Below are 12,281 nucleotides of genomic sequence, written 5' to 3'. Positions count from 1 at the left end.
GCATGGAAATCTCATTGCCTCACTTTAATTGTGCAAGTATTGTGTCCTTCCTTAACCTGTCAGCCTGTTTCTGAGATGTGGTGTCATTTTTGGTCTTTTCAAATAATTAGACCTTTTGTGGTGCAGCAGTAAACGTGCTTGGAAGCATCACTTCCACAGAAAGCTATAACAGAACCAGCTTAAAATCATGTAAAAAATTAGTCACTTTTGTATTTAAAAGGTTATTTCAAAGTTTAACCATATATAGCATTTGAATGATGTACAGTGTGGTTCATTTTTGCGTATACTTTCCAAGCAATTAATGCTACTTCATCTATTTCTTGGCTGAAAACAAAAAAATTGAGGGAATTTCTCCAAGTCTATCTTACTATTCAGTGGTGTGAAATGTTTTTTTGTTGTTATTGCTGGGTTTGTTTCTTTTGTAATTACTTAAAATGCTAATGGCAGTAGAACCTGCAGAACAGGCAACTTCAGAAAACTTCATCTAGTCTGCAGAATCTCAGGATCAATTTAACTAATTTTAGATATCCTGGGCTCTGAATTATTGATAATCTCGCTTTCAGCATTACTGAAACAGACAAAAAGCCTTCAATATATTTATCTAAACAAAACAAGCTTTTCTGGTGAAAATTTTTATAAGTAGAAGGAAAACCTTATGATCAAAAAGTATAATTTTCCAAATGTATAGTTTTCAGTTTCTTCAGGCAAAACTGTCTCTTGCCTTGGCCTTCAAATTCTTTCCTAGCTTAAGGATTTTTCTATCCTCTACACTACTGTTTTCTAAATTAAGAATAAAATTATGGTTTGGGAAGTCATTCATCAAAATATTCCACATGAACAGTGGAGCTTTAGGACAAAAACGCATCTACCTTTGGGGTAGGAATGCAAGTAGGAAAGGAAAAGAAGCACAGGGTTGGCTGCAGCAATACAACATGTTTTGCTTACAGTTGAAGAGACTGCCACTGCCAGCTTCTCAGCACTGCCAGCCTTCCTTGAGGTCAGCAGCATCTTAAACCTGGTGGCATAACTGCCTATTTAGATGCTGTTTATCACGTCAGTTAAAATAATATGAAATATCTTAAAAGCCTTGATAATACATTTTCCTGGTAATATCACTTGATTTGTATGAGTGATGTGTGAGGTGGCAGTCTTCAGGTCTCGGTCCTGCTGTTTTAAATGTACACAGAATAGGACAAACACTTTATAGCTCCTTGTGCAATGCCAGCCACAGTCACAGTAAGGAATGTAAGCCCAAGATGCATCAGACACTTCTGTACTAAAGTTGTGGTTAGCCTTTGAGTGAAATTGGTGCTCCTCCCTATTGTTCAAGAAAAGCTAACAAATTGATGTATAGTGTTTGGCTACCAAAGAACCTCTGAGTGAGTAAGTAAGTAAATAAATAAATAACATGAGAGGGATAAACGATCCTACTTTAACAGCCAGAAGTCCCTTGGGGGATTCTAGCTTCTTCACCCTTCCTCACAACCTGGATCTCAAACCAACATTTTGCTTCTTGATTATAAAAATGTAAAAGGTGGTTCTTCAGCTTGCACAGCATAGTGGAATCTGAAATAGTTAATGATGCTATGAGTCAATCTGTTTAATTTCCTGTTCCAAGAAGTCTAATAACGTTTATTTATTTAATAATGATTAATTATTACTACTTCCATTTAAATAAGGTAAATACCAAATGTTGTTGTTTTTTTTTTTTTACCCAGGGAAGAGCTACACGTGACAGCAGCAGCCACTTTTTGAGGACATGTTCCATCCTGCCAGATGTCTTTTTCACATGACAATATAGTTGCTTCATCACCACGACAACGCACTTCACTCCAGTAAACAGGAATAACGCCCAGTCCAGAAAATGGTATGTGTTTTGCTGTACCTTTTTCACTGTAAGAAGAATAATCAGGATGTTAGAGCTGGGGGCAAGGGGAGTGAAACATTTGTTTGTGAAATCTGTTCATTGCTGGTACTTATATATAAATATTGGGGTAGAAAATGTCCTAACTGAAACCAGGACAAAAAGAAAGGGCTTTCTTGAACAGGGTAATGCCAGTCGCATTCCTGTTCTCCCAGTTCTTAACTACAAAAATCAACACAGAAGTTCCTTCCACAGTCCATATGTGAACCTACAGTACCATCCCACAACAGATACACTTCCAAGAGAAATAATGCGAAGGGGCCTTTCACTTTTCTCCTCTCCCAATATGCACGTCATATAATATGGTTATGATATGGGGCTGTAAAATTCACCTCATGCTACATTAGATCAGGCTCATGTTCATTATTGTCTTTTCAGCCATTCCCGTTCATCCATCCATCCATGCATCCATCCATCCATCCCCTGAACATTTATAAACAGCTTCCTTTCCTTCCCAGACTGAATCTACTCACTGAATGTTCTTATCTTCCATATAATGCCCAACAAAAATAAATTAAAAACAAAACCCAAGTATTGTAACGTCAAAAGAGCAGAAAAATGGAAGCACCTGAAAACCATCACTAAAACCTAGTGAATTCACCTTGTGGTGTATAGATCCACATTTCTGCCAAATACTCAAGACAACATACACATAAACTTTCAACTACATGTTATTTCAAATACTTTCAAATACTTGAAATACTTGCTTTTTTTTTTTTTTTTTTTTTTTTTCTCCTGGATTCAGGTTTAAAGTCATTTCTGTTAAAAAGACCAAGCCATTTACTCATATCACTGAACTACTTTTGCTAATAGCAGTCTTGTTCAGCTGAAATGTTGATTGGAATGGTATGGATATGGAAGGCAAAAAGGACTTAAATTAAAATGAGGAAAGGAAATATTGCATGTAGACAGCTAAGTCATAAGCAAAATCACAGCCTCCAGATGGCTGAACTTTTATCCCATCTAATCCTTATATTTTTTAAGTTGGCGTGGTGTGTCGAGATTAATATTGAACATTATAAAACAGCTTAGATATTGTTCTGGCTTGCAGTCTTAAAAAGTGGAATAACCATTAGGAATGCCACAATGCAAATATGGTATCCTAGCCCCCTGCTGCTTGTAGGAAACATAATCACTTCTTTGACATGTAACTGCAAGAAAAGTTAGAAAGGCAATAAATCCAGCCATACTTTGCGGCTTATTGAGAATCTGCAAACTGAATGGAGTTCTAAGGGAGGATATCCAAGTAATACTTGTTTGCCTAACTTGGATAACATTGATTTTCTAGCTGAATTTGCATTTTTTAAGATTCCTGAAGGTATGGGCATTTTCTTCCTTTTCCTCAGTTTTGTCTTGCTATTGGAATTGCAACATCACTATAGGCATTATCTAGAGATGAATGACTACATTACATTAAAATGTCCTGTTGATTAAATCCCCTCTGATAGCAGAGGGAAACAGTGGTCAATAAGGACAGTGAGCTGTTAGCACAGTTCAGGGACTTTCAAACACTGCAATATTACCATGACCCTATAAAATGTTTTCATGAGAATATAAAGCTGCAAAATTTGATTTTTTTGTGTCTAGTTATTGAAGTGTAACAGTAAAATTAACCATACAGATTATCTAGTTGCAGGATGATGCACACAGCAAAAACACCACATTTCCCCCAAAATCTAGAATGCCTCCCATATGTCTTTTTGGAAGATATTATGGACAATTACCAGGTTAACACCATGATCCTGGAAAACAGGAATATTCCTTAGATTAGGAGGCCATGGAGAAGCTAATTCTGACCACATTTACATTTTTGTAGATTCAGTAACTTAACAAGAGCTGCCCTTAATTGACACTTACATAAGCGAGATTAGGATCAGACCTCATATTTCTGTGCTCATGGACATCTCCTGGATGAGAGATCTAAAGCAGATTTTGTTTTACTTTGAAAGCACAGACCTACCCTGCCTCTGCTCTTCATCAGATCCCACACACAGCTTTCAGATGAAATACTGATTCTCACAGTGACCTCTTTGAAATATATAACACAATTTAAAGATGCAAAAGATCACCCTTTACACTGTAATATCATTAAAATAAGTCCACTGACTTTTACTCAGATTAAAACTTACCCAAGTGCAAGCTGCCGACATACGACTGTTGCATCGTTATTGTCCCAATGGCTGCCACAGATTGTTCCCCAGACTCCATTCAAATAAACCTCCACTGTGCCTTCAAACTCATTCTTGCCACCTTGGAGTCTCACTGACCCTAGTTAAAAGAAGAAAGTTAGGTCTCCAAGATGGTCCATCGCTCATTTATCCTACATAATAGACTCCGAATTTGTTTTTCCCTCAGCAGAGTGAATTCCTGTTTCATGCACTACCATCTTACTTTGCACACTTTGGGTAAGCTAAGAAGTACTCAGTCATATCTAACATATATATGTGATATATAAAAGCAGACAATCTTCTTCCATAACTTTTCTGACTCTTCTGATGCTACAACCTAGTTAAAGATCTAACCACCAAAAGAAAGTATGTACAGACTGCATAATCATTTAAATGTGGTTAAAAAAAATGTACCCAGATGAGCAAAATCTATCTATATATGAATGTTATGCTTTTATCTTCCTCCTAAGTCCATCCAGCATTAAAAAAATAAAAAAATAAAAAATAAAATAAAAAAACATGGATTGCATAGCTTTTGCTCTGAGCCATGTAAGATTATGTATGTCATGTATGTAAGTAGTTTATTTTAGCCAAAGAATGCATTTGTTCATACTTGTTCTCAGACAGGAATACGCTTGATATAGTTCTATTAATTCTTGAGGGGTTTTAAGGAAATTCTCAGACAAAACAAGCTAAAAATATTAGGAATTTTCTAAAATAAGTGGGAAAAAAGTCGTCTTCTTGGGAGCAACAACACACAAATCCAAGAAAATTAATAGATTTTGCATTTTTATATTACAGTATTTTTACTTGAGGTGCAAGATGTATCTGCTGTTGAATGTAGCCAAGTGACACTTATAAAGGTGGGAGAAAGCTGATTATAGGTCTAAATCTACAGAAGCAGAACAAAAAGTCAGAACAGTAATTCAGCAAGAGTAAATTTCTGTTAAATTATCAAACAGACTAATTGTGTGCATTAATATCGCCTGAAATCTCAGTTAATCCATCTGCCTCTGCTCTGTGATCTACTTAAAATCAGAAGCTATGCCATCATCCAGCTTGCAGCGTTTTTAGCAGTAGAAGAGAAAAGTCAATGTTTGTCCCTGCCTTCTGTGTTCATATATGAGTATATAATAATAATTATAATAATAGCAAAAATAGGTCGGTATATTTTTTCTTCTCGGCTTTCACTCAGATTGTGTTCTGGTTTGAATTTAGTTCAGTATAGTTTATAAAACTCCCAAGCCAAATGACTGCCAAATGACTCGAGGAATTAATTAACCTCAAATTTGATTTTGTGTGTTCCTTTTTGCCTCCTATTTATTTTCTCAGCGGTAACTTACTGTGCAGTAAACTACAAACAAAAGTTATTCATCTTATGTTACAGGGTGAGCTATCATTCAGCACAGAGAGTGATTAATGGATTAATTATAGCAACACTGTAGACATATTGCTTGTTGTTTTTCTGTCTTTATAGTCTTTGTTTTCGTGCTTCTCTGTCACATGCAGACAGGCTCTGGAATTTTGTTTATTTCTGCTCACCAAACTTTTGTGTAGACTATTATTTCCACTTCAAATATAGATTTTAGTCATAGCAAAATGATTCCTGCCATTCCAGAAATTGTGTTGGAAGATGTCGTCTCCATAAACGAGTTTATTTTTGTACATGATTGCTTAAGGTCCTGCATGACACCTATTGAAGTCGATACAGTGTTTCCTGAGTGCACATTATAGAGCAGTTCTTTGCAAATATTTGGATAAGGGTGTACTAGACGATTATAATTATCTTCTAAAGTCTCCATGGCAGAATGTGTCTCACTGCTCTTTCCATACTTGCAGAATTCCCAGTGACAACAGCGGAAGAATTTATTCATGTACACAGAGCCTTATTTCCATGCACCTCTGTGACAAGACCTACAGAAAACCAAAAAATGAAGGATGTAAAAAAAAATAATCTCCTATCTCAACAAAATATTTTGGTTTGCCTTTTTCCTGCAGATTTACAGCTGCTTATAGGAACACCAACATTCTTTGAAAGACAGTAGAATATATAACAGACCTCTGTTTATCTCACAAGAAAATAAAACAAAATAAAGAACCAGCTACCATCATATGGGAAAAAGACACAATATGATCATTAAAGGTATATTTTTAACAAATTTGATATATTCTTAATTTTCACCTATAATTTAATCTAGAGGGAAATAAAGAGAAAGCCTATTCTTACATGTAACTAATATTAAACCTTTAATTACATCTTAAATATAATAGAGTCAACTGAATATACGGTATAACAAAACTATTTCTAACACGGTTGCATTGATTCATACTTTTCTCTTAGGCAGGTGTTGATATCTACAGCTATGCCTAACCTAAAATATCCATGGCAAAATCAAGCATTCGCTCCTCTGGAAAAACAGTAAGCCTTTTTTTTAATTGAAAGTTGAACCCCTCCAAAAGGTTGCTTAGTATTTCATGAAGCCCAATCTAAGTGTTTCTTTCTCAGTATTCCAGCACTGAATCTAACAAAAGTAAAATGATACAGTACTCTGTATGTTTCATATGCACTTTGAAGTATGTGTTAGCTTATGATAAGTCATAATTATGTAGCAAGCAAACCAAAGAGCAAATTAATGAGAAAATGATTGTTCTGTAATTTATTCAAAATGTTGCAATATTCAGCCCCTGGTAGTTATTTTACTGGATCAAGAGATACATTAATTACAGTAAAATGGATACCTCAAAAAACATAACAGAACTGTAAAATATATCACTTTGCTTCAATAGGTTATTTTTCCTTTCCAATAGACTTTCCAAAACTTTTACTTTGTAACAGAACAGATTTATTTCATGTGCAAATGGATCACAGGGAATTGCAATCTGACCAACGTTATCTGCCATCACGTATATTTATGCTATATTACTATTATTAGCTGATGACTCTATCTTTGTTATTAAGAATGTGTTAGTATCTTCATTGTAGGGTAGTCAGTGTTTGCCTAGTTAAAATGAACAGGAAACACTTTTACTTCATAGGTAGCAAGAAAACTAATATTTAGTCTAATCAAAAGGATACCAGTAAATCTTAATTTTATTAATCCTTAATTCTTAATTTCACTGGTTAAGTCTTCATTTTGTTACATTTTAACACCACAGGTCCATACTGCACTTCAACATGTGTGTTCCAAGGGGCTTCCTTCTGTGCTTTCCCTAGGGCAGCTCTGCAGAAGAGCATTTGAGTTACTTCTCAGCAAACAGGTCTAGCTTCAGTATATGTAATGGAACATCTAGGTTTGTGGAGATGTAGATAATAGCACAATCTCATATTTTTTCAGGTGCAAGTTTTGAGCTGGTTTGGTTGCTGAAGAAAACTAAACATGATGGGAGCAGAGCTAGCACAGGAATAAATATTCTGGGTAGCATGCAGTGCTCTGAGAAATGCACAGAGTTCAATAAGGTGTCAAGCCTCTTAGCACCAAGCTCAATAGCAGGGAATGCAAGTGAGTACAGGGACCCTGCCCATAGCTCTCAGTGCCCTCCTCAGCACTGGTCAGAAAGAGGAAGGAGCCCCTGCAGGAGAGGTGAATTGACCCCACAAGAGTAAGAGAAAAGGACACATGAACACAGAGTGGGACTGGCAGGTAGCTTTAGGACACATATTGTGGTCCTAGAATGGCATTCATTCAACCCTTTATTGAAGAATACAGATTTACCACCTTCACAGAAACTCAATCATTTATATACACTCAAAATGTGTACGCATTTCTTTCAATTACATTCTGCCTGAGGTTACTGATGGTCAATCACGTCGTTTACATACAGTTTGGTAATTTTAATTGCCCTGGTATCTGCCCAAGTCAGAATCTTTCCTATCTGCTATCACTGTTTAGAAGAGATTAAGTTATACTTGCAAATGCAAGGAAGTAAGGGTATCCAGTGGGTGCTGCTGAGACTTGCTCAGCAGCACCTGCCATACAGACTCAAGCTGAGACACAGCAATTAAAAAAAAAAAAAAAAAGAGGAAAACTGCCCAGCCAACTTTTAATAAACTCCAAAAAGAAGTGCTTCAAAGGAATTGTGCTTTATACATGTACAACACACGTGGTCCACTTGGCTCTTCTGCTCTACCATTCTCATGCCCAGAGATGCTGCATAACTTCAAACCCTGTTTTATTTTCTACATTTCACTGAGAACAAGCATTGTTACTACGTGTGGCTGAATTGAAAATAGAATGAGAATCACTTCATTTTTGCTTGTGTAAGTACTGCCATGATAGGGTTTGAGATAAATGTGTACCAGTATTTTCTTCATAACACCTGTGTTCAAAGGCTTGTAGTTTGGCTATAAAATGTAGATTTTCAAGAGTAATTATAAGGAGAATTTTCCTGTGCCTTCTCCTCTGGTGCTACATTCAGAGGTCTGAAGGAAAGCAAAAGAAATATTACAATTCTGGAAATTCGTAGAAACTGCAAATGTTATTTTTGTTTTAAAATAACTACCAGGGGCTGAATACCGCAACATTTTGAATAAACTACAGAACAATCATTTTCTCATTAATTTGCTCTTTGGTTTGCTTGCTACATAATTTCCATTGTAACACCTTTTGCAAGGTGTTACAATGTGGGATAGTGCCACAGAAAGGCCCTGCACTGATAATTCATCTCTGTTGCCTCGCAGTCAATTAACTAGGTATAAATTAACACTACTTGTAAGGGTCACCCATTGATACATGCTATATCTTGCCTAACAACTTCTAGTATTTCCAAACACTAGTGGATTCAAAATACATATAAAAGTGTCCCATTTTCAGCATTAATTGGATACATTGGTTTGCATGAGGTTCTTGAAAAAATATCTACCGGCGTTATAGGCCCAGTCTGATGCCAGTTCAAATCCATGGAAACTCTTCTCCCCTTCCAGGGTCATCCCTGGATGAAATCAAATAAAATATACCTGTTGACTTCAGAAAAACAATGGATGATGCTCGCTGGAACCAGTGCAGAACCACTTTCAGTCTAAAATTATAATTCTTTTCTCTTGGTAGTTACACCTTGAAAACGGGTGCATCCATCAGAACTGCTTTGTAAGACCTACTTTAGTACACAACATTACTGCATGCTCAAGGAGCCTTATAACAGGAGTTTCATAAGTATTACATATATTGAGTATGTAATGTGACGACTTGGTTCCTCTGTAGCAGTGAGGTGAGGTTCATCATGTCAACAATCAATGTTTTAAGGCTTTGAAAAAAGAACACAATGAAATTTTAGGAATGTAATGGGTTCTAAAGGATTGCAATTATCGGATGTGATACAGAGCTGTAGAAATTGAGGGGTTCTCATGCTGTGCAGGTGTAATAAGAATGGTCCCAGAAGAGCTGCTTCAGTCTTAGAAGGAGAAAATAAACGTTCAAGTTTGATTTTTCATCTTTTTTTTTCTTTAACCTTATGCTAATAAAAAAGTCCCAAAATACCTTCCATCAACTGCCCAGACCATAGTGTAATAAGTAGAGAGAATAATCATGTGTTTAAACTATGAGCCTGAGGCTTGATTCTTCTCTCCCAGAACTTTTGTGAAGCATTATTTGATTGGCATTAGTGGAATTACCCTTTGATGAAAGAGATTCAAATGGAAAGACTCCACACTTGGGATGTTCTGGAGGTGTGTATTTGATTTCCAGTTCTGACACTGACTGGTAGTGTGACCTCTGGCAAGACATGTACCTTCTTTTATTGTTTCCCCTTTGTAGAACAAAATAAAATAGTTAACCCACTTTACTCAAAGAGCTTTAAATTAGATACGTAACAACATATGAAGAATACTGTAACTACATGCCACATAAACATTGTGTGGCAGCAGTTGCTTCCAGGTGCTGAAGGAGACTTCTGTTTTCAAGCATGAATAAGGTACACAAGACAGCTAAGTTGCTATTAGCAATGCCTAAAATTCTAAATTCTGCTAATTTGTAAATTTTGCTGGTTCTGTATACCACATACTCTTGTACTCATTTATTGTCCTCTATGATTTCCTTGCTTAATCATGATAATTTATATCTATTTGTATTTGGTTTACTTGCTTTCAAAGATTGAATAAGAAATATTACCCAGATGCCTCTCGTTTTAGAAGGAGGAAATAAAACACCAAAATATATTATTTTAAACTATTAATCTGATTTTAGGTTGGTATCGTGTGGTATAATTGCAAAGGCATTTTTGTTTTGTTTTAATTTTCCAGCATTAACGTTAAAATATAAAGCTCTTTAATATATATGCATGCACAAAGTTTAACCAATTAACTTTGCACATTAGTCTTAATGTTTAAGATAGGAAATCCAGGAGATTTGCAGCTAGGGCTTTGAACACAGTATTGTATTTATTTATTGCAGGTGCCCAAGAACCGAGTGTGGGCTTCCTCAGTACATGTAGTAACGCAACAGATGCAGGAAGATTATCTCTAGTCTGTCCTCTAGCTATAAACTGCCTCATAACATTGCCTTGCTTGCATTTCACAGAATCACAGAATTTCTAGGTTGGAAGAGACCTCAAGATCATCAAGTCCAACCTCTAACCTAACACTAACAGTCCCCACTAAACCATATCCCTAAGCTCTACATCTAAACGTCTTTTGAAGACTTCCAGGGATGGTGACTCCACCACCTCCCTGGGCAGCCTGTTCCAATGCCTCACAACCCTTTCAGTAAAGAAGTTCTTCCTAACATCTAACCTAAAACTCCCCTGGTACAACTTAAGCCCATTCCCCCTCGTCCTGTCACCAGGCATGTGGGAGAACAGGCCAACCCCCACCTCACCACAGCCTCCTTTAAGGTATCTGTAGAGAGCAATAAGGTCGCCCCTGAGCCTCCTTTTCTCCAGGCTGAACAAAGAAACATATTTCAGGACCAAAGTTATAGTAATGTCTATTTCTGGTCAAACGTCTTGATGCATTTCCCTGTCCCATCTTAAGCCATTTCATACATTCCCTAAGTCTTTGGTTTCCCCTCCACAAAGACTTTTGGGCAGACTGTTGGCCCATGGAAATCACTGAGAATTTACTGCTGAGTCCAAAAGACTTGGGAAGGAAAACAAACAAACAAAAACACTCTGAAAAGAGCGAAGAAACACGGCCAAACCCAAATCATGCAGCATTTTTGGCATTTTTTTCATTATCAAGTTCTACATAACAGCATTCGGTCTTCTTGAAGGAGTACAGCATTGGCTTTGAACATGGCTTTGGAAGCTGCAGTTTTTTTAATGCAGAGATTATAATTATCACATTGATCAAACTATCATCCTTTTTTCAGCCCTGTATCTGATATGCCCAAGTGCCCAGGGGCTGGGTGCTGAGGCGGCAGCACGACCTCCCACGGCGGGGCGCGCACACGGGCTTGCCGACCGCCTTCTCCCTCTCCCCCCCACATTTCGGGACAGGGAGGGAGCCCAGCACCCCTCGGAGAAGCGCTCCGGGTGAGCAAGTCGCGGTCCAGCCGTGCTGCCCAGCACTGACGGAGTTGGAGCCCCCCCCGGGTTGCCTCCCGCCCCGCTCCCCGCCCAGGTGCCGCCCGGAGCCGCGTCCCCGCTCACCTCGCTCGCCCTCAGCAGGGCGCCGCCGGGGCCCCGGCAGGGCGCAGGAGCTGCGGCGGCCCCGCGGCCCCCAGCCCGCCCAGCCCCGCCGCGGGAGGCCCGGGGGAGGCGGAGGCCGGGGGCAGGCGGCGGGGGGCGGCGGGGCCGGGAGGCCGCCAGAGACCGGCCCCGGCCCGCGGGTGCCGGGCAGCGCCCCCAGCACCAGCGCCAGCAGGAGAGCGCCGGCTGCCATGGTGCCGGTGCCGCCGGCTCGGGCCCATCGCCCCCTCGCACTGCCGCCGGGATGAGAAGGGGGGAGGCGGGGCCGCGGCGTCCCGCTAATCCCCCTCCCTCCCTTCCTCCCTCCCGCCCGCCTCCCCGCCGCTCCCCCGCAGCACGGCCTCGGGGGCGCTTCTACCCCCCCCCCCCGCCAGTTAACTTCTCCAGTTATAAGGAAAAGCAGGTACTACAGCGTTTGGTATCACCTGTATTCATTTGAGTTGTGCTGATCTGTGCTTAAAGTATTCCTGTGACAATACAGTTGGTACTTGAAGCCCTCACGAAGTTAAAGAGCACCCTGCTAGGGTTTCTACAGCGATGTGGTAACTATGCTGTTGCATGTGTCCATT

At 39.0% G+C, this 12,281-nt stretch overlaps 1 protein-coding gene across 2 annotated transcripts in view; it reads right to left on the bottom strand.

The window, feature by feature from the left end:
- PRSS12 (serine protease 12) overlaps positions 1-11,960 on the bottom strand; it is a 38,660-nt gene extending 26,700 nt beyond the window's left edge. For both annotated transcript variants that reach the window (XR_003497082.3, XM_027456788.3), the window contains exons 1-3: positions 11,674-11,960; positions 4,054-4,192; positions 1,715-1,893 (exon numbers count right to left, since the gene is read on the bottom strand). Coding sequence is in view for 1 of the 2 variants with exons in the window: in XM_027456788.3 (XP_027312589.3) it covers positions 1,715-1,893; positions 4,054-4,192; positions 11,674-11,905 (550 nt within the window). In the remaining variant the exon portion in view is untranslated. The remainder of the gene's footprint in view (positions 1-1,714; positions 1,894-4,053; positions 4,193-11,673) is intronic.
- Between the last annotated feature and the right edge of the window lie 321 nt (positions 11,961-12,281).

This window comes from Anas platyrhynchos, chromosome 4, assembly GCF_047663525.1.
Source record: "Anas platyrhynchos isolate ZD024472 breed Pekin duck chromosome 4, IASCAAS_PekinDuck_T2T, whole genome shotgun sequence".
NCBI lineage: Eukaryota > Metazoa > Chordata > Aves > Anseriformes > Anatidae > Anas > Anas platyrhynchos.
Note: the sequence above shows the minus strand (reverse complement) of the source record. Positions and strands in the feature narration are given on the sequence as shown.